This window comes from Uranotaenia lowii, chromosome 1, assembly GCF_029784155.1.
Source record: "Uranotaenia lowii strain MFRU-FL chromosome 1, ASM2978415v1, whole genome shotgun sequence".
Classification (NCBI taxonomy): Eukaryota; Metazoa; Arthropoda; class Insecta; order Diptera; family Culicidae; genus Uranotaenia; species Uranotaenia lowii.
This window is the reverse complement of record NC_073691.1, coordinates 46,930,069-46,953,490: the sequence shown is the minus strand read 5'-3', so window position 1 is coordinate 46,953,490 and position 23,422 is coordinate 46,930,069. Positions and strand designations below refer to the sequence as shown.

The window sequence follows — 23,422 nt, the reverse complement described above, 5'->3', positions numbered from 1 at the left end:
GCACTTTTATTATTTCAATATGAGCTCTCAATCTATCTGAATCCATATCAATCAAAAGTTTTTCATTTCCACTTATAAAAAAAAGTGAGTTATCTTTGTTGCAAAACACACATTTTTAGGGACTTTTTGGCTTTAAGGTCGTTTTCTGAAGACCATAAAAATCAAAACTCGAATTAAGAAGCATCTGATAGTAGACATTTGGAGGATTTCAAAACGGTAGTGATAATCGGTTCAGTAGTTTTGATTTTATAACCATAACAATAATCCGGATCTATATTACTCTAAGAGGCTAATTGTCCTTTTTTTGCTGGGTGACTCTGGTAACCCTATTCGAAAATTTAAAAATGAGAAATTGTATAGCTCCTCATTTTAGGAATAGAAAAAAACCTTGACAGATGAAAACAGAACAAAAATTTCTTTTCGCCCCGGATGAATTGGGCAAAACAGCATCGTGGCTACACACCCATTTTGAAAAATGCAATAAAACTATCTAAAATCAAAAAAATTAAAAGAGGATCATATTTTCAGATGAAAATAGAAAGTTTAACAAGTTTATGCAAGAAACAGGATTTGTTTACACTTGGGGCATTGGCCCTTTTCAAAAATCGACACCGAGTTAGAAAATTTCATAAATCTAGCTTTAACCGTTCCTGCGATATCGCTTCGAAAAAGTACAGTTCGATTCATATCGACTTTTTTCCGATCTCATTCTGAGTTATACTCTGATTACTGTTTGTCATTTGTTATTTGTTAATTAAAAAAAAAATTATCTCTTCATTCATATTTTAGGTCTTCTTTCCAGAGATCAGTAAAGAAAGTGTACTATGGTACGAAATATAAAATTCTTCTATCAATTACCGCCACAAAAGTTATTTACCAAAACTTAACGTATTCAAGGTTCGCAGTAATCAAAAGTCAATTCTTTTCAATGAATATTTTTTCATATTGATATTGTCCTTGAGCCTTAAAATAGTTTATGCTCGAGATATTTTTCTACAACGTTTCGTTAGTTTAAAACACAAAGATACATTTGAAATATTTTTGATCAGGAACTGGAACAGCCCTTAAATGTATGCGCTGAGCTCAAAAATCTCGATTTTTAAGAAATTCCCAACTTTTCACCGCATTCTTACTTATGAAATTAAAATTCCGATTTTTCCTCGCTACTCCCGAATGGTTTCCAATCCTGAAATAAACGACTATGAGTTAAAAAAAAATGTTCATCATGATGACATGAATGAACATCAGGATTCAATAAGGGTATATAAGGTTGATGGTATTGATGCCTGGTTGGCCTCAGCCATAACCTCGAAACTTGATTTTAACTTGCCCTCATCGGAGTTGTCAGGTTGCTATGAGAAAAATGAATATTTGCTCGCTTTTAATTTCTCGAATGTTTTAATTTAACTCTATTTTCAACTATCAACAATTCCTACACATTTGATTGTAACTTTACAATATCGTTGGGAATTTTTGTGTGTTAAGGCAGTAGTGAGTGACAGAGGAGCTGAAAATGTTTCATATCACGGTTCAATCACTTCGAATTACAAGAAATATTTATGTGCATATTTCAAATTAATTGCTTTGCTGCAGGTGGTTATTAAACATTTAACAATTACAAACTTAAACAAATTGAATACGTACTTGAGGAATGAAGTCACTGCTGAATGTGTATACATTTTACGTTAAATTTATTACTAGAACTGAGATATGAAGAGGAATTCACAAAACTCTGTTAATTTGCTAAATTAACTTATGATTATCAGATGAGATTTTAAAAACTCAGTGCGAATATTTAAAAATTATTTGACTTGGTTCAACTGGGTAGCATTCGAAATCAAAAATGCCTGTCTGTGTCGTCTGTGAAATATTGCAGTTTGTAAGTTCAAAAAGTCAACTTTTTTCATAGAATTATTGGTTTTTAAGTGTCGAATATTTGTGAAACGTTTTAATGTTTAAAAATTATCAAAACGTAAAATTTAAAATTCGATGAAACATCATTGGAGTTGTAGTAATAAGTTAGAAATGTGTAAAGTTGCACCTTAATTTTTATAGAATTACTAGCTGATCCCGTACGAACTTCGTTTCGCATTTAAACTTTAATGCTGATGATTTTGTATTTGGTTGGTAATTGGGACGAATTTTCACTAAAAAATTGCTTAAAATACTAAACAGAATTTGCAAGCGTGTCTACCAAACGGAAATTTTCAATAATAAATTGATTGACCGTCGAAAAGAACAACCGTGTACGATTATTTGTATTTTTCGGATGCATAACAACAAAATTATGTCTAAAATATTCTAAAGATAATATTAACGACCCCTTTTCTGCCGTCTGATTAAAAATTCTTATTCATGAATCAATTGTCCGTTTTGTAAAACACCCGTGAATGAATTTTTGTCTGGATCTTATGCATAATAAAACAATTATTGCAAAAACACTAAACAGTAAATGTGGACGACCCCGTTTTCTGCCGTCTAATAGAAAGTTTGAAAGAATACATTCCTCATCCTGCAAAACTTTCGTGTTTAAATTTTTGCTTCGATATGATGCCTAACAACGTAATTATTGCAAAAAAGTTCGAAAATATTGAGACGAACCCTTTTACTGATACTTTGTCAAAATTTGACACGTGAAATCAATAACATGTGCTGTAAAACTCGCATGTGCAAATGTTCATTATAATCCGATGTATAATCAAGACAATGGGGCTTATCCTGAGAGTCACGTGACGTGATGTGCAAAATTTCACATCATTGTGCCGAAGCCAGAAACCACTCTAGGCTAGAAGTTTCAGCTCAAATGTCCTGTGATCGATTTTAAGAGCTCATTCTTACTAATGTTTCTTCTCTGAAACATTTCCTGGAGTCAGGATAAAGAGGTGGAATTTTGTGAGTCACGTCACTCGACTCGCAGAATTACCCCCAATATAGCATAAACAGTTAACAGATAATATGGACGACCATTTTTGCCGACCCCTGACTCGAGATTTGAAATCTGAAACTTGAGCGTCCCTCAAAACTTCTATGTGGAAATTTTCATCTATATCCAATGCATAATAATGTCAATACCGCAAAAACATTGAACAGTTTATATGGACGTGTTAATATGGGCGTCCACTTTAGCCGACCTTTGACCCTGAATTTGAAACCTGGAATCGATTGATCGTTCCTCAAAATACTCTTATGCAAATTTTTATCAAAAATAAATCTATAATAACGCCAATATCGCAAAAACATTGAACAGTTGATATGGACGACCCATTTGACCGATCCCTTCTACAAAATTTGATAACTGGAATCGATTGTCCGTTTTTTAAGATCCCCGTCTGCAAATTTTCATCTCAATCCAATGCATAATAACGCCAATATAGTAAAAACATTTAAAAGTTGATATGGACGACCCCTTTGGACGACCCCTGACCCTGAATTTAATACCTGAAATTTTCATATCAATTCAATGCATAATAACGTCAATTTCGTAAAAACATTGAACAGTTCATATGGACGACCCCTTTTGCCGACCCCTGACACAAAATCCAATACCTAGAATCAATTCCTCATCCCTCAAAAGCCCTATGTGCAAATTTTTGTCACAATCCGACAAAAAATAACGTCAATATCGCGAAAACAATATTTGTCTTGTATGGACGATCCCCTTTAGAAGGGGTCATCCAAAAATCTGAAAAAAAAATTTCATCATTCCTGGTCCTAATGAGTATCCATGCCAAATTTCAACTATCTAGCTCTTAAGATGGCTGAGCCTATAAAGGACAAACAAACAAACAAACAAACAAACCCACAGAAATTGCTTTTTACATATATAGATGTACGTTATTGTCAGCAAAAAATTATCTGTACAAGTTTGTTATTATCTCAAAAACAATCCTTCCGATTGAACATAACATTTTATAACTCCAACAGAATTAATGAGTAAGTCTCCGCTGAATTTAACAATTGTTGATAAGAAAATTGAGAAATTCAGATGGTATTTTTTACATCCTCCAAATTTCCCGCACAGAACTAACCTTCAAATATTTTTGTCTTAAACAAAACAAACGAATGACAAAATTTTGGGTCTTCGCGATGGACCGCACAGGATCTGAAATAACAGAAATTCCCAAGGAATTCAAGAGAATTCGGATCAGGATCACGGAAACAGGCGAAACCCTGCGCGGATCGAATGCAGTAGCGCTTCATCCGAAAATTATGGTAGCTGTGACCGACTGAAATATAAGAGACCGTTCCAACAATTCCTACACCCAAAATTCAGCCTCTGTGCCAATGGCGTGTAGTCAATTTCATAGCATCATTGGTACAAGAAGATAACGCGACCGGCACTGATTCGATTTGCGCCCACCGGCATTAACCTCCCAGCGTAACCGAATTGCGTATGTCTGAATGAAACAAAATAAAAACGTTTTCGCGTCCCTCCCAATCGCATCACAAGCCGAAGAAGGATGGAAATAAATACCGGCCAACACCAGGCAGCCAGCGAACCGAGCACTGTGCGTGTGAATGTAGCAAAAGCAACAACCAAAACATCCTTCTAATTCAATCAACCGGCAAACACGGCTAAGCTGTGCGTGTGTATGTAGCAAAAGCAACAACAAAAACATTCCTTCAATTTACCGGCAAACAACACCGGCCAAGCTGCCCGGCTTTAGCAGCTGTGTATATGTAGCGTGTGTATGTAATAGCAGGCAGTAAGCAAAGCACAGTTCTAGCGTAACATTTCAAAAGGGCGAAACTGCCAAATGTAAACAAATCGAGTTAACGGTCATTCCGGATGCACGCGGTTGCACTTTACCTATCAAACGCGGTTTCATCTTAAAATTACTTAAAACTTTCAAAAAATTGATAAAATTCAATTGGGCGAAACTTCCTGGTGATGCATTTTCGTTGGAACGTGAAGTTACGCCTATTCAAAATGGAGTGAATTTTTCTATTCGTGTAGAGCCAAAAGGCGTAACTGAATTGACCGTGTGTGAAAAAACGGCCTAATTAGTTTTTGCGTGTAGGATGATTGGGCGTAACTTCAAAACCAAAACAAAAACGGCCGATCAATTGGGCGAAACTTGCAGGCGTAACTGAAATCGAAAACAATAATAGGGCGAAACTCAAAAATCTCTGAAATTACGCGAAAAAAGTTAAAGTTCTTGATAACCATCGAACAATAAGTGAATATAATGCACATTTTTTGATTTTGTTGAACAAAAAGTGGTCGATTTTATAAATAGGATTTTAAAAGGTGTTCCGTACGTTTTTTGTGATTGATCGGTAACAGAAAGCCTATGACAAATATACCTCGTCCTGCATGAAGCTCGAATAGTACACTGGTTAGAATGTCGGACTGGCAAGACGCTACAATTGGTGATGTGAGTTCGATTCTCAGTACAGCGCTGTGGTTTTAATTTTTATTTTCTTGTTTCTGGGATGAATTATCCAATAGGAAGGAAATCCCATAAAATGTTTTTCTTGTTTCGCTTGAATGTAGTGGTCATCATTTTGGTTGGGAGCCGAGTCCTTATGCCAGTTACGGTTTTTCAAACATACCGTCTTCGGCACCGACAATTGGAAGGTTCAGTGCGCACCAGCTGACTAACGAAAACGGCCTCAGACTCATTGATTTCGCCGCCTCCAAACGAATGGCCGTACGTAGTACCTTTTTTCAGCACCGCCTCCCACACAAGTACACCTGGAGATCACCGTACCAAACGCAATCACAGATCGACCACGTTTTGATTGACAGCCGGCACTTCTCGGACATCATCGACGTCAGATCCTGTCGGGGCGCCAACATCGAGTCGGACCATTATCTGGTGATGGTGAAGATGCGCCCAAAACTCTCCGTAGTGAACAACACGCGAAACCGGCGCCCGCCTCGGTTAAACATCGCGCGACTGAAGCAACCTGAGGTCGCGGCAGACTACGCGCAATCGGTCGAAGCAGCGCTGCCGGCAGAGGGCGAGCTTGATGAAGCCCCTCTCGAGGACTGTTGGGATACCATCAAAACAGCCATCAACAGTGCTGCGGAGAACGTCATCGGTTATGTGGAGCGATCTCGACGGAACGACTGGTTCGACGAGGAGTGTAGGAGGGTGATGGACGAAGAGAATGCCGCGCGGGCGGCAGTAGTGCAAAGAGGCACCCGTCGAAATGTGGAAAATCACCGACAGCGGAAGAGGCAGCGAGTCCGACTTTTCCAGGAGAAAAAGCGCCGCCTGGAGGAGGAGGAGCTCGAGGAGCTGGAGCAGCTGCATCGTTCCCAAGAAACACGAAAGTTCTATCAGAAACTCAACGCATCCCGCAAAGGCTTCGTGCCGCAAGCCGAAATGTGCCGGGATAAGGACGGGGGTATCCTGACGGACAATCGTGAGGTGATCGAAAGGTGGAAGCAGCACTTCGATGAACACCTGAACGGCGCACATGCAGGAGATCAAGACGGTGGGGGAAGGTACATCGCCGGCGTAGCCAACGACGAAGAGGAGCCACTCCCAACGATGAGTGAAGTTAAGGAAGCCATTCGCCAGCTGAATAGAAACAAGTCGGCTGGGAAGGATGGCATCGCAGCTGAACTCATCAAAATGGGCCCGGACAGGTTGGCCGATTGCCTACACCGGTTGATAGTCCGGATCTGGGACATAGAACAGCTACCGGAGGAGTGGAAGGAGGGGGTAATATGCCCCATCTACAAGAAGGGCGACAAATTGGACTGTGAGAACTACCGAGCGATCACTGTCCTCAATGCCGCCTACAAAGTGTTGTCCCGAATCCTACTCCGCCGCCTCACGCCACAAGCAAACAGATTCGTGGGAAGTCATCAGGCCGGCTTCATGGAGGGACGGTCTACGACGGACCAGATATTCACATTACGGCAAATCCTCCAAAAATGCCGTGAACACCAAGTCCCTACGCATCATCTATTCATCGACTTCAAAGCCGCATACGACACGATCGACCGTAACGAGCTATGGAAAATCATGGACGAGAACGACTTTTCCGGGAAGCTGATTAGACTGATCAAGGCGACGATGGATGGAACGCAGTGCTGTGTGCGGATCTCGGGTGAATTGTCGAGTTCATTCGAATCGCGCAGGGGGCTTCGACAAGGTGATGGTCTATCCTGCATGATGTTCAACGTGGCGCTAGAAGGTGTTATTCGACGAGCGGTGGGCGAAATGCGGGGCACGATTTTCAACAGATCCAGTCAACTTATCTGCTTTGCCGATGACATTGATATAGTCGGCAGATCATCTGCGGCGGTGGAGGAGATCTACCGCAAACTGAAACGCGAAGCAGGAAGGATTGGGTTGATGATTAATACGTCCAAGACAAAGTACATGCTGGCCTGCGGATCCGAGACCGACCGAACCCGCTTGTCCAGTAATAACAAGGTCATGATCGACGGCGACGAGCTGGAGATAGTCGAAGACTTTGTCTATCTCGGCTCACTGGTGACCGCAGACAATGACACCAGCCGTGAGATCCGGAGGCGAATTATCAGCGGAAGTCGTGCCTACTATGGACTCCACAAGCAACTGCGGTCGAGAAGACTTTGCCCTCGTACGAAGTGTAACCTGTATATGACGCTCATTAGACCGGTTGTTCTCTACGGGCATGAGACATGGATATTGCTCGAGGAGGACCTGCGTACACTCGGAGTATTCGAGCGACGAGTGTTAAGAACCATCTTTGGCGGCGTACAGGAGAACGGAGTGTGGAGGCGAAGGATGAACCACGAGCTCGCGCGACTCTACGGCGAACCCAGTATCCAGAAGGTGGTGAAGGCTGGCCGGATACGCTGGGCTGGACATGTTGCGAGAATGCCGGACGACTGTCCTGCAAAACAGGTGTTCGCTACGAATCCGGTAGGAACAAGAAGAGCGGGGGCGCAACGAGCGAGGTGGTTAGACCAAGTGGAGCGTGATCTGGCGAACGTGGGGTGCCCGAGAAATTGGAGAACGGTTGCTATGAACCGAGTGAATTTTAGGAATTATGTTCGTCAAGTTATGTCGTGAGACGGAATACTATGTAAATAAAAAATAAAACGTCTTCGGCACAGTGCACATTTCAGAGCATTATCGGCACAGAGATGTGCTAAAAAGGCATTGGATTTTTGCAACCTCTTCTATGGGTGTACCAGCTAATGTAGCACAAATACCTATGGAGGCAACCGGAATATATAAAACTAATGAAACTAATAAATTTTCCAATAAAAGCCCTCATCCTACATAAATTTTGGTCTACTTCCTTCAAATTTATTAAGTTTAAGTTGTTTTAAAGGTAAAATTGAGTGGAAAGTGAAATCTTCAAGTTCGTCGGATTGTTCGGTTAGTTGATGCTTCTGATGCTTCAGCTATTGATTAACAAAAAGGCTAACGATTCGTTTTTATTTTTCAGTGATTAATTGTTTCGTAATCATGACTGGAAATGACCGGACGCAGCTGCTGATGGGCCACGACAACATCCACACAGCAATTAATCTGTCAAACTCGCATTTGTTTTAGTTTTTGCTCATTAGTTTTCGTTGCGCACGAATTGTTTGACTCCATATTCCAGCGATGAAGCATATTTAAACGATTTAAATCAAAGGTATATTTTTTCGAAGAGATAAAGTATTTCGTTAAAAAAAACTATTTTTTTTTTAATTTCAAGTGGAGCATGACGTCCAATACTTGGCGAAAAGTGACCAACCCACTAGCAGATATTATTTAATTTTGTTATAAAAATTTAATTAAATGTCGCTCAAGAAAAATTAAAAAGCTTATTTCTTTTTATAAATATGGCTACCATGGGGGGTTTAAATTAAAAACTTTTTAAGAATTAAAAAAATTTCGGCTGTTTTATGAAAAAAATGCTTATTTCCAGCAATAGAGATAGCTGGTTTCCAGCAATTGATATTACTGTTTTTCAGTAATCTAGTTTGCTGGATTTTTCAGCAATAAAAATTGCAGGAAATTTTGCTGGAAAACCAACGAAACAAAATCCAGCAAAATTTCGCTGGTTTACAGCAAAATAAAATTTGCTGTGCAGGGCCAAGATTTCTAGCCGCCAAATCGCTCAATTTTTTGTGTAAACTGTAGTTTGTTATGAATGAATGAATAGAATATGTTGAATAGAATCATGCAAAAATTATTAGTTTTGAGAAATAATATTCGTACAACAGAATAAATAATCTATAAAAATATTTATAATATTTTACAAATGTTATAAAAATCGAACATTTGTAGGTTTCTTCGAATGTCTTTTTTAAGTTGCTGATTTCCCAGCAATTGAGTCTGCTGATCTTTAAAAGAATCAAAATTGCTGTTTTCCAGCACAAAAAAAAATTCTATGTAGAAGCTTTTTAAACGAGATTTGTTTAGTCAAAAATACGAAATAATAAAAAAAAACTCGTTAATATAATATTTTAAATAGGAACCTTCAGTATGAAGTATAATAAAGTGCATTTGATATTATTATCATCAGTGTACATCTTTTTTATCTTGGTAGCACACATACAAATGAAGAAAAAGAGCTAACCAAAACAGTTTTTATTTTGCTACCGCGTGAATTCGACTCACTTTCTCACTACTCACTTCCCTCATCATATCACAAACACACAAATACACCATCTTAAATTTTTTTTTCCAAAACTTGTTTCTCTTCACTTCTCTTTTTATTCAACTTTGTCTGAATGCACTTTATTCATTTTTTTTTTCGTTTGTGTTACTCTCTCAGCGGTAAATTGACTATGTGTTGGGATATTTGTATACGAATTTGGCGACCACTACTCAGCCAGCACAGCACTCTTTTGCAGCATGCGTGGATTGATTGTTTCCTAATTTGGCATGCCACTCGACTCGAAAGTCTTCATTCTTATTTAGAAAACGCAGGTTTCGTCATCTCTTAGAGCGGATGTTGCCGACTTTGCCTGAATGCTTCTTGTTTATTCTTCACCTGTCCAATTTTGAATGTGCTATTTTCATACACTCCTCGATTTGCGTTTTTAGTCCAGTCCAGTCCAGTCACGGTAATGTCGAATGCATTTCATTCTGACGAGCCACTCGACTCGATCAACAGCCCCATAACGATGGGAGATAATAATGGCTGAATAATAACAATAATAACCGTCGGAATCGGTCACGGTGGACAATAACAATAAACAAGCCGCGATTCGATTGTTGCGTGCCCTCGAAACGAGACACTGATTCAAGGGTAATTGGCCATTCGACGAGGAGGTTTGTTGTTGGTCTTTCACTTTTAGGTCTCTCTCTAGTGTTCTCTGTTCCGAAAGCTGAATAATTGTTCGTTCAATGACAGTTGAAGGTACCGTGGTTGTGGACTTGCATTTTCTTTTCTAGAATAAAATAAGTAGGTAAAGCTTGATAACCCCGTCGACTTTGGTTGAGCTTTTTAGGGTCACAACTTTTCTGTTCAACAAATTTAAAGATGTTCAACTAAGATTAAAACAAAAATCTAAAATGTATTGTCTTTATTCTTTGTTATACACTATTGAATAGTGGGGTGTGTTTTTTTTGCATTATCTGATGGGTTTTAAGCCGAGGGTCTTTAGATCTTCCCTAAAATTGAAAATTTGGTTTGGTTACGACTTAAAAACACATGTATTTTTCAGATTTCTAAAATTTTCATTTTTCGAGCTAGTTTCGATTAGATTTGTTTGAAGATAAAATGAAACTATATTTCAAAGCTACATAACTCGGATATTTTTCTTGAAACCCCTTCCCAAGCAACCAAAAGTCCTATAAAACAGGTACAAAAACGCTTACTCAGCCCCATCATTGATATGAAGTACGTTCTATTAGCTTAGCTTAGCTTGTTTGACTTATGAAGTACGTTCTATTCAGCTAAAAATTTAAGTTCTTATTAATACTTTCAAGTGCCAAAGCAAATCTTAATGATCTTCTATTCAGCTTCCGGCAGCCTTTTAATTCAGCTTCTATAAAATCGTAGAATGAGCAAAAAATCTCTCTCTATCTCAACTCCACCTTTGGCATCAGTTTATTTCACCTTCTCTTGATTATTTACTATGTTCTGTACATAGTACCGCCATGATGCCACGCGCCGGATTCCAAACTCGACCAATTGCTCAATTGCTTCTTTCCTACATTTCCTACATATATCGCATCAGATTGGTCACTCAATTAGCAAATTACTTATCGAAAAAAAAACTTGCCCGGCTTAGGTATTGAACCCCGACCTTCGTAGTGAGAATCGAACATGCAACGACAAGACCACGCCTAGTTGTTGTTCTAAATGAAACTAAAACTCGAAGTGGTGATTTGATTTTGAAAGCACCTCAATGCACTCAATGTGGTTTACCAAATCCCGTATTGAGCACTTTTGTGCCCTTAATGTGACTAAAGTTCCGTACAACGTACGTATAAGTCACATTTCCAGTAGGGAGATAGAAAGAGGACAAGGGGGCTCCTTTACAAATTTTTACATAACTCGGGATCTAATCAAGCAAATGGAACCAAATTTGGTATGGGATAGAATACGGGTACGAGAAGCGTTTCAATAAATGTTTGTTACCCCTTCCTCTTTCCAGTGGGGAGATAGAAAGAGGGGAGACCCTTACAATTTTTTTTTGAATAACTGGAAAACTAATCGATCAAATGGAGCCAAATTTGTAATTGGGTGATATTTAAGTACGAGAAATGTTTTTATAATTATTTTAGACCTTCCCCCCTTCTTTCAGTGGAGAAATGAGAAGGCGTAGGGGAGCTTCTATACAGTTTTTTTGCTAACTAGAGATCAAATCGACCTATGGAAACAAATTTGGTATGGGAAGGTATTAGGGTAGGTGTTGCTACGGCCCTGAGAGGGTGAAATTAGGGGGAACATTAAACCCATCTTGTGACAGATTACATTTTTTGACAGTTTGATAGATAGAGAGGTGAGGGAGAAAAGAAAAAAGGGTAAGAAGAAAAGTTGGAAAAAGGAGGAGTTTTGGAAAAAAACGTGCTCAAGTTAGTTGGTAGTCTATAAAAGTTTCTTGTGATTTTATGTCGAGCTGCGGGAAGTATTATTATACTGGCGCGAACCGAAGCGTACATTGTAGTGAGCCGATACAATTGTAATACGGATAACTGTAAGTCTCTTCGATATCCTCTTAATAAGATACAGAAAATTTACTGAAATATGTTCCGTTTAGGCCGAGTGAAAACTCGTACCCGGATTGTCCCGGATCTTTGTATCGTGGCTAGCTGCTTATTTGTGTTTAGTTCAGGACAGGTCTAGCAACTGTAAGTTGCCGAATTTATTGTAAAAATATCAAAACTCACTCCATATTGATCCAACAGAAAAGCATCGCCAATTAGGTGAAGGATCTCGGCCATACTCGTTTGGCAAGTTTTGTAAGACTTATTTGTAAGTTATTTTTTCGTTTAATTCCAAACTGTATAATGATTAACACATTCAATAAACTTGCAGTTGAGTCTCGTTGGAATAACGGACTACAAAAACCTACAGTAGGAAAATGTTTTTATGAATCGTTGGTTCCCATCCATTCTTGGGATGATATGAAAATGATGATTTTTTCTTAATAAAAATAAAATATTCAATCAAATGGACCAAAATGTGGCATGGGAGGGTTTTCGAGTACGAAAAAGGTTTCTATTGATATTTGGTACTACTGCCTTTGGAATGGGAGGGTGTTTGCAGGGTAACCACAACTTTTTCATTTTGAAATTCCCGGTTTTTCCCGATTTTCTCGAATAAAAATTAAAGGTTTTCCAGCCTTTGATTGTTCATTTTCGTCGGCATATAGCAAAATGTTCAACTTATGACATTGATTTGGTTGTTTCATAAAACTCAAATAATTGAACATTTAGACGAATTCAATTCTGTTTTAAGGTTTTTGTCACATTTATATAAATAATAGAAAAAAAACATCCTACACAAAATCGTTATGGGGTTTTAAATCATGTTTACAAATTATTTTATGTGGTACAGATATCAATTGTGTTACTACAGCTCACAAAATCAATCCACGTCTCTAGAAATTAAAATTGTTCTAATGGCGTTCTATTATGTAACTCCCTTGTCACAGTAAATTCAGAAAAAATGTTGTTTTCAGACGTTTTACAAGTGTAATATAAATTTTTGCTAAACATTTATCATGCTGATTCACAGAGGATTGTTTATAATCGCCTATGTTTTTCAAAACACGGGGCAATTATGAACACTTGTTTTTAGGTATTGATTGATTATCTAAACTTATCTTTAATGTTTAAAATAACCAATAAACGTCATTGAAAATAAACCGTCTTTATCAGTTCCTAAGATCTGTGAATATGAGATTGTATGGACAAGATTTCTTGTTCCTTTGCGAATACAAAAATTCCCTATGACTAATTAAGGGTAAATTTTTAAAGACCACAAATAGTATCCAGACGCAGTGTTCAGTTTCCTCTAGAAATATTGCCATTACTAAAAAAAATTTACGTTACAAGAATCCTCAGTGCTCATTACTACCCCATATTAACCTGGGTAATTATGAACAGATGTTAGAACAAAAAAGAATGATCTATGTTCATGATAACTTTAGTTGACCCTACCGTTTTACGAAGACCTTGTTTTCAATTTTACGCAAGTTTTAAAAATATATTCTTTAGAAATCAGTACAGATTTTTAATATATTAAAAAAGTCCATTATCAATATTTGCAAAAAAAATCTTATTCAATATTCGAATCGTTATTATAATTGTATTTTATACAACTCAGTGCTAAAAAATTGACTTTTAGGCACTGAGAACATTATCGAAAATCGATAATTATAAATGCAAACTGTTTTTGCCTGCAAAAGTACAGTCCACAATCTACTTCATCACAAATTTTCAGTCATTTCCCATAGTTAGCAACCATTGGCAATGTGGAACTTGGCGTTTAAGAGCCGCTGGGATAGTCAAAGGCGCTCTTTGAAGGAACGGTCAAAACGTTCCTATGCCGCCATACTAAAGGGCGCGGCGCCTCCGATCCAACCGCAGTCCAGTAACATTTTCACAGTGCTGCCAGTTGACAACGAGGACACAACAGATGAGGAGAACCCGTTTATTTTTGTAGCGAACTCGCGAAAACGTTCAAAACCAACTACTAAGACCCCTAAGATTCCGAATAAAATCCCAACAATCAGCCCTCCAATCAACATCACTAAAAAAGTGATTGCTACAGACAAGAAAAAACAAGTTCCTCCTGGATTCCGCGCGACCTTTTCTCCACAGAATAATTCAACAGCAGCTGGGACTTCAAAAGCTCCCGTTACTAATGCGGATTTGTCAGAATCAACTCATCAACCGGGACTTTTCAAGTTTTCTGACATACTTAATGGAATTTTCACGTTTTTTAACGTTTCTGAATCCATAAGAAGTATTGTTAGTGCAATGCTTCCTATGGTTAAGACATTTTTGAAGCAATTGATGCAAACTTGGCCCCTTCTTTCAGTGTTTATCTCTCTCGATGGCTAATTTACGCCGAGAGGTCGGAGATATCACTGTTTTACAGTGGAATTGTCGTAGTCTCGTCCCTAAACTGGACCCGTTCAAATTTTTACTTCATGAAACTAGTTGCGATATTTTTGCGTTGTCCGAAACTTGGCTTTCTTCACAATCTAACATCTCATTCCACGATTTTAATGTCATACGTCTAGACCGCGACGATTCTTATGGAGGGGTGCTTTTGGGGATCAATAAGCACCACTCCTTCTATAGAATCCACCTCCCTTTATCAGGAGGAATTGAAGCTGTTGCATGTCATACAACTATAAGAGGTAAGGACTTATGCGTTGTCAGTTTGTACTGGCCTCATAGAGTTGCAGTGGATCGACGTCACCTAGAGGACCTGTGCTCAGTGCTCCCTGAGCCAAGGTTGATCCTGGGTGACTTTAATTCGCATGGAACTGTCTGGGGAGAACAAATTGACGATAGTCGTTCTACTCTTATCTATGACATTTGCGACAGTTTCAATTTAACAATTTTGAACACGGGTGAAAAAAACACGAGTACCTAAACCTCCTGCAAGACAAAGTGCAATTGACCTCTCACTCTGCTCAAACTCACTATCATTGGATTGCCAGTGGAACGTAATCCCTGATCTCAATGGTAGTGATCACTTGCCAATCAAAATTACAATCACCAATGGGGTTAGCTCTTCAAACACAATAAATATGACATATGACCTTACAAGACACATCGACTGTAAAAAATACTCGGACGAAATAACATCAGCAATCGGTTCTACGAATGTTTTACCTCCTGCAGAGGAGTACCACTTTCTTTCACGTTTAATACATGAAAGTGCACTTTGCGCTCAAACAAAACCCATCCCAGATTCATCAGTTCCCCGAAGGCCTCCAAACCCATGGTGGGACCAGCAGTGTTCCAAGCTTTATAAGGACAAATCAAAAGCATTCAAAGATTTTCGGAAATATGGAACTCTCGCCCTTTTTGAAGTATATGTTTCCCTTGAAAATCAGTTTAAAAAATTGGTCAAGGGGAAGAAAAAGGCGTATTGGAGGAATTTTGTGGGTGGCTTATCAAGAGAAACATCCTTGAGTACCTTGTGGAGAGTGGCACGAAGCATGCGTAATAGATCATCTACGAATGAAAGTGAGGAATATTCACATAGATGGATATTTAACTTCGCACGGAAAGTCTGTCCAGATTCTACGCCTGTACAAAAAATAATCCGGGATGTGCTTCCTGAAAGGTGTGGTCTGGATTCCAGTTTTTCGATGGTCGAATTCTCACTTGCCCTCCTCTCTTGCAACAATTCAGCTCCGGGTATTGATAAAATTAGATTTAACTTGTTGAAAAACCTTCCGGACGCCGCCAAATTTCGCTTGTTAAATTTATTTAATCAATTCTTGGAGCATAACATTGTTCCCCAAGAGTGGAGACAAGTGAGAGTTATCGCTATCCAAAAGCCCGGAAAACCAGCGTCCGATGCGAATTCGTACCGTCCAATAGCGATGTTGTCTTGTATACGTAAATTGATGGAGAAAATGATTTTGTTTCGTTTGGATAAATGGGTAGAAACAAATGGCCTCCTTTCAGATACTCAATTTGGGTTTCGAAGGGGCAAAGGAACAAACGATTGTCTTGCTTTGCTGTCTTCAGAGATACAAATGGCGTACGCAAAACGTGAGCAAATGGCTTCAGTGTTTCTAGACATAAAGGGAGCTTTTGATGCAGTCTCAATAGAGGTGTTGTCAGACAAGTTGCACTCCCGGGGTCTGCCTCCACTATTGAACAACATCTTATACAGCTTGCTTTGTGAGAAACATCTGAACTTTGCTCACGGAGATATTGCAATTAGAAGAACCTCCTACATGGGCCTCCCACAGGGTTCATGTTTAAGTCCACTTTTGTACAACTTTTACGTAAGTGACATCGATACTTGTCTCTCTGAAGGCTGCACTCTAAGACAACTTGCAGATGACGGCGTGGTGTCTGTCACAGGATCTTCCGAGTCTCATCTGCACAGACCTTTACAAGATACTTTAGACAGATTGTCTTCCTGGGCGTTAGGGCTTGGGATTGAGTTTTCCCCTCAGAAAACGGAGATGGTTGTTTTCTCTAAGAAACATAGACCTGCTCAACCGAAGCTTCAACTCCTAGGCAGAACGATCACTCAATCGAGGTGTTTTAAGTATCTTGGGGTTTGGTTTGACTCCAAGTGTACCTGGAGAGCCCACATTGAGTATCTGAAAGGAAAATGCCAACAAAGAATAAATTTTCTCCGATCAATCACAGGCACCTGGTGGGGAGCCCACCCAGAAGATCTTTTAAAATTGTATCGAACAACCATTCTTTCAGTGATGGAATATGGTAGCTTCTGTTTCCAGTCAGCTGCCAAATCTCACCTCATCAAACTCGAGCGTATCCAATACCGTTGTCTCCGCATCGCAATGGGCTCTATGCCCTCAACGCACAACATGAGTCTTGAAGTTTTGGCAGGAATACTCCCTTTGAAAGATCGATACAATCTACTATCACTTCGGTTCCTCATCAGGTGTGAGGTCATGAACCCATTGGTGATCGTTAATTTTGAAAGGTTACTTGAGCAAAATTTTCGAACAAGATTTATGTCTGTATACTATGTCCTCATGTCAATGCAGGTAAACCCTTCTTCGTACTCTCCAACTCGTGTTTTCAGCCCACACTACGATAATTCTTCTGTCCAGTTTGATTTGTCTATGCAGCAGGAAATTCGTGGAATCCCGGATTCGCATCGCCCACTTCTGATTCCAAGAATTTTCGAAGCTAAATATAGACACGTCGATGCTGACAAAATGTACTTTACCGATGGGTCTCTAATTGAGGAATCAACGGGATTCGGAGTGTTCAACGAAACAACTAGCGCCTCTTATAACCTCCAGTCTCCATGCTCTGTGTATATAGCAGAGTTAGCTGCTATTCACTGGGCCTTGGACAGCATCGCCTCACGGCCTGTTGGGCACTACTACATTGTAACGGATAGTCTAAGCTCAGTTGACGCAATACGATCAATACGACCGGGAAAGCACTCGCCGTTCTTCCTAGAGAAGATACGGGATACTTTGAGTGCTTTAACAAGACGTCGCTTTCCCATTACCTTTGTTTGGGTTCCCTCTCATTGCTCGATAGTGGGCAATGAGAAGGCAGACTCTCTGGCAAAGGTGGGGGCGACGGAAGGCGACACGTATCCACGTGAAATCGTCTTCAACGAATTCTACTTCTTGGTACGAGGGAACTCTCTTGTCAACTGGCAGCGCAAATGGGACGAGGATGAGGATGGTCGGTGGCTCCACTCGATTATCCCAAAGGTAAGCCTTAAACCATGGTTCAATAGATTGAACTTGAGTCGGGATTTTATTCGTATATTTTCCCGTCTCATGTCCAATCATTGTTCCTTAGACGCGGTACTCTATCGTTTTGACATTGCTGGCAGCAATTTGTGTAGTTGCGGCCAAGGTTACCATGACATCGAGCATATTGTTTGGTCGTGTGAGGTCCATCTTGTCGCCAGAACGAATTTAATAGACTCCCTTAGGGCCCGAGGAAAACCACCTAATGTTCCAGTTAGAGATGTACTAGCTGTGCTAGATTTGGACTACATGTTCGAAATCTACCTTTTTCTAAAAGCTATCGATCTTCGTCTATAATTTCTTTTTTATTTTCATATTTCCCTTTCTATCTTCCTTTCTCCTCTCACAAAGTGTTAAGTTAAGAAAACAATTGTAAACAACAAAATCGATTTTGGCTCCTTAAAGCCTAAAGGTATGAGCCGTTTCAAATAAAGAATTGTTAAAAAAAAAAAAAAAAATGTGGAACTTTTTCTACTGAGTCACGCCTGCGATCCTGGAATTCGAAATGGATTTGAAACAAAAAACTGACAAACATATCTGTACCAACACGTGAAATGAATCTATCTCCAAAAGTACACAAAAACCATTTTCAGTACCGCATGATAGGCCAACAGTTGCCCTACTTAAAGGTAAAGCCTTTTTGAGAAAATAATATTCCGTTACATAGTTACAAATGAACGCGAGCTTAAAACTGAAGCTAAAAATAAGAAAATAGCAAAGGGTGTTTAAACGGGTTAGACAAAATATTACGTGAGCTAGGTTCTATCTACGATAGCGCGTTGTTTTTTCATTAAAATTGATATTCCTCTATTCTAACATATAGGGGATGCTTCTAAATATCGTTTGTCTTTCATAAAATACGAACATTTCAAGTGATTTTTAATAAGCGATTTGAAATAGGTTGTATTTTCTTCAAACGCGTTTTTCTCGATTCGCCATTTATGGAGATACATCCTTTTCACGTGTTGGTATAGATATAATCATTTGTTTTTAACTTCTTTGCCTCAAAAAATAATGAACAAAATTGTTAAAAAAAATAATCTTTAATTTGAAAACTGCTGATATAGCATTTCGGGTCCAATGATTAAAGTGGATGTTAGTAGTCAATCAAGCTAAGCTAAGCTAAGCTCATTTTCAGTCATTTGGAATAGTCATTGACATGTGGTTATTTGCAAGATGCACTTCTTGTAGGTCAATAGATGGATTTTAAAAGGATTTTCCAAACTTTCATAAAATTGTGTATGCCACTCGTTGCAAAACTCGATTTTTTCAGCACTCGACGTGATAATCTCGCCAAGCCCCGTTGGATAAATTTACGACTCGTGCCACGAATAGCTAATTAGAAATCCTTCACCAAACATTGTTTTCTTAAATTCTGTCTTCAAAACTTTAAAAAAGGGGAAACAAGTTACAGAGTCTTCATTAAACTGTTTTGAGGATTATTTAACAGCATATAAAAGTGTGAGATATAGACAAAACTTTAAAAAAAAATTCAATTCAGATTCACCCATAGTTTTTTTTTAATTTTAAACTAAGGAATTTCGAAATAAATATTTAAAAAAATGCAAAAGGAATTCAAAATTATGATATCTAGATTTATTATAATAAAATCAAAAGTATTGTTAATCAATAAAAAAAGAAACATTTATTTTTGAGTTTCAAAGCGTAATAGAATTGCAGTTTAAAATTTTGCCGTTTAAATTGATTGATACTCGAGTTCAACGTTTGAAAAATCTGAACTGCAGGACTCATGGATTTTGAGTTCAATATAACATTTTGATACATTGAAATTGCAAATTTTGAAAGAAATTTCAAAAGGAACAATGCAATTAGTAGCCATAAAAATGTTAAAAAAAAACATTTGTAAATCCTCTACAACATACGACTTCATATTTGGTTTCGAACTTTTTTTCAATATTTTCAGCATCATTCAGTACTGAAAAACATTGCAAACTATATTTTTAATTTTAAAAAACTGATTTCGTAGATACATTATTTTAACCATTGAAATTATTGTGGATTTGATTTGAGTGAAAAAAAATAACAGTTAACAGTTCAACATATATTTTTATTTTGAGTCAATTTTCCGGAGTAAAATCCCCCGTTCCCCGGATTTATTCATCAATCTCCATTTGATAGAGGATTAAGATATTACCTAGCTATTTGTGACATCATTGAACAACATTTATGAGCTTTCGATATCAAAGATTTAAATTCTATTTACAACTTTGTTGAAGACTTATGCTTTTAAAAAAATATTTGATTCATTTTGATTGAAAAAAATATTCCAAAATAACCATAAATTCTCATATTTCACCAGACTGTGAAAAATAAACTTAAAGGACGCCTTAGTTTTCTCAAAAGTTTTAACTATTTTCGATCTTCGTAAAAGTTGATCATTGATTCGAAACCTACTATTTGAGTATCTTAGAAAAGTTCTAAAACGTTGATAAAAAATTTCTTATGTTAACCCTTGAATCTCGAAAACCAGAGCTAGCAGAAAAAAACCTAACTACATATTTGGATATGTCGCTCTCAAAATAGTAAAATTCGCTCTCAATCCCCCGAGCAAATGGAAGAACGTAAATTTGATTGACTTGTGCTATCGAAAAGAAATAAACACAAAATAATCTTTTTTGTTGCATTAATTTTGTTATTTTGAAATGGGTCTTATTTAAACGTCAAATTCAAGGATTTTGAATGGATGAAAATTTAAAAAAAAACTATAAAATAATATTTGTAAAATTTATTTGAAAATAAATAAAAAAAATTTCAATACTGATGTTATGAAATCGTTTGGTACATCTTTGTACCTGAAAATAATCACATTTTCGTAGATGACGGAAAGAATTAAAGAAACATAAGCTATCAAAGAACGAAAGAACATAAGCCGTAAATATCATGAATTTTTCGAAAAAGATACAACGGCTCACCGACAGGACTTGAACCTGCAATCTCCGCTTCAGTACAACGGCGCGTTAGCCAATTCCACCACGGTGAACGTGATGAAACCGGCGAACCCGAGCAATCGAGCTCTGCCGATCAACTGCTGGACCTTCTATCGAAAACACAATGTATATCCCGCATGTGATCTTTCCCGCTATTGATATCTCTTGTTTCTCTAACCCCACCCATCGACTCGGGATTTAAGCCGAGCGAGCACATGGTCGATTGCTTCGGGTTTGCCGCAACTTACGGTCAGATGTAGAAGCGAATCAGTGCTACTCAAGGTTCCGAGCAGACCAGTTACACAGGGAGGTGTTGCTCTGTTGAAATCAATACTGATGTTATGAAATCGTTTGGTACATCTTTGTACCTGAAAATAATCACATTTTCGTAGATGACGGAAAGAGCAGTTCATCGGCAGAGCTCGATTGCTCGGGTTCGCCGGTTTCATCACGTTCACTGTGGTGGAATTGGCTAACGCGCCGTTGTACTGAAGCGGAGATTGCAGGTTCAAGTCCTGTCGGTGAGCCGTTGTATCTTTTTCGAAAAATTCATGATATTTACGGCTTATGTTCTTTCGTTCTTTGATAGCTTATGTTTCTTTAATTCTTTCCGTCATCTACGAAAATGTGAAAAAAAAATTAGTTTAAATATCGGCTTCCTCAGTGAAAATTAAATTCTTTTAGAAACAACATTTCAAAAATATGCAAATGAAAATTTTTCCATGAGGAACAATTTGATGACATATGATGAAAATGCTTCTAATAAAACTCTACTCGCTCATTTTCAATAACTTTTCAATTTTACAAATTTCTATTCACTTTTTCAATAACTAAATGTCATTAAACTCTTCATAAATTTAAACATAATATAAAGATGAAAATGATAAGATTCAACATTTTAATATATTTTTTTTCTATGAAAACGTCTTACTTTTTAAAAACTTTTTTATGGAATTTAGTTCATAACTCAAGGCACAGCATTTCGTAGCCTGTGGTAGATTATGACGTCCTGAACTCTTATTTTTCTCACCTCTCTTTTTAGTGATTTTAAGATTATAAATTTGAAAATGAATTGGGTTTGAGCGAAATCAATCAATGATGAACTAACAAATCTTCATGAAAGAAAAAAGAAACTGATTTCGAATTTGTTTATTATGCTTTATTCAATTAAGCAACATAATTTTGATGATGATGATGACGATAAATGATCTGAAGAAGTTAAATTTCACAGTTTTGAAAAATTTGGAGTAAATGTTTCTCACAATATTGAAGGAAATAAAAAAAGGTTTAATTTCATTTAACAAATTGGTTAAATTTGAAAAAAAAAAACAGATTGATTTTTGCCTTTAGAAATACTAGAATTCAACTCAGTAATTACTTCTTAAAAAAATCGTTAAAAAATCTATTATTTTAAAGTATTGGGAAAAAAAAATAAAACTTTTATATTTTTTTCAGAAGTTAAAATTACTTGCGGTCTTGGAGAATTTTGATTAAAACTTTTTATTATTTGTAATATGTATATGTAGTTATGTCGGAAAAGTGAAGATTTATCTCAAATAATGTTGACCTATTTCTAAATGTTTCAGGGCATCCAAATTAATCAAAATTAGCTCTTTATTTCTCAGCTCAGAAAATGTGTATTGTGGCCTTGTGTAATTTATCGAAACCCTTTTAAATGTGGAGTTGAACATGCAAAAGATCAAGGAACACAAGATAAAATCAAGGCTGGAATCGCTTTCTTGAAAGATATTTCATATCAGTATGAAATTTCTAACAATAAAAACGATTTTAGCTTAGCTTAGCTTAGCTTTGTTGACTACTCATATCCACCTTAAATCATTGAACTCAAAATGCTGTGAAGAAATCCTTATTTGAAACAAATAAAAACTTTACATAACATATTTTATTGGGCTTTGCTCAACTTACGCATTTCCAATTTCATGATCGCTGGCGTGGCTAAGCAGAACAAGTTCTACCTCGCCAATGGTTGCTACTCCGTGATTGATCGAGGCCATCAATTTTGTGCAAGGGCCAAAAGAATGGTGCTTGGGATTAGCAGTACATTCACAATGCACAAAACTCATGCTCTCCCTCTGAAAAAGATCAATAACGGCGCCGGCCACGTCCTAGTAGTCAATGGGGGAAAAGGGAAGGAATGTTAGTAAGATACTCTATAGGTTTATCTTGCAACCTCCTATTCCTGCATAATCCAAAAGGTCATTTTGAAAGATTCAGAAACAAGGGTAGGCAAGAGTCACCGACTATGGAAACCGTCTGTACGTCTGCGAATCTATATTCAAGTATCATAGGAAGGAGATATGTTAGTAATTGAAAGGAATAGATCAGGATCCATTTTGGAAAATGGTGTGATCTTTTTTACCTGCTTCTCCTGTGCTCCTATATCCTATGTTTCCTAGTGAAACCCCTATTTTCTCCTAATGAGGCCATTTAAAAATTGAAAATATGCATATAAACTTGTCACAATTAGAGATAAAGTCATTATGTATATGGATTAGAACAAGTTTATTTGAAGAATCTATTTAAGTCAATCTCATCTCATCTTATCATGAGAATTTTTCTATGTGTCCCTGTCTAAACTGAGCCTCAATAAATGGTTCGATAT

General features: G+C 37.6%; 2 protein-coding genes across 12 annotated transcripts in view; one reads left to right on the top strand and one right to left on the bottom strand.

Annotated features, from left to right (window-relative positions):
• Positions 1-23,422, bottom strand: part of LOC129738025 (protein phosphatase Slingshot) — an 83,275-nt gene that overhangs the window by 40,081 nt on the left and 19,772 nt on the right. The window lies entirely within an intron of this gene.
• On the top strand, positions 16,569-18,276 carry LOC129738092 (uncharacterized). The gene is made up of 2 exons (XM_055729282.1): positions 16,569-17,809; positions 17,901-18,276. Exons 1-2 carry the CDS (start codon positions 16,823-16,825, stop codon positions 18,021-18,023), a joined length of 1,110 nt encoding a protein of 369 aa, XP_055585257.1. The 5' UTR covers positions 16,569-16,822; the 3' UTR covers positions 18,024-18,276.

What these genes read in the sequence shown, in the direction of transcription:
- LOC129738092 (XM_055729282.1), top strand. Translation starts at nt 16,823, where the DNA reads ATGGAATATGGTAGCTTCTGTTTCCAGTCAGCTGCCAAATCTCACCTC. An exon ending in TCCACTCGATTATCCCAAAG is followed by an intron (nt 17,810 to 17,900) that starts GTAAGCCTTAAA and finishes ATTGTTCCTTAG; the next exon opens with ACGCGGTACTCTATCGTTTT.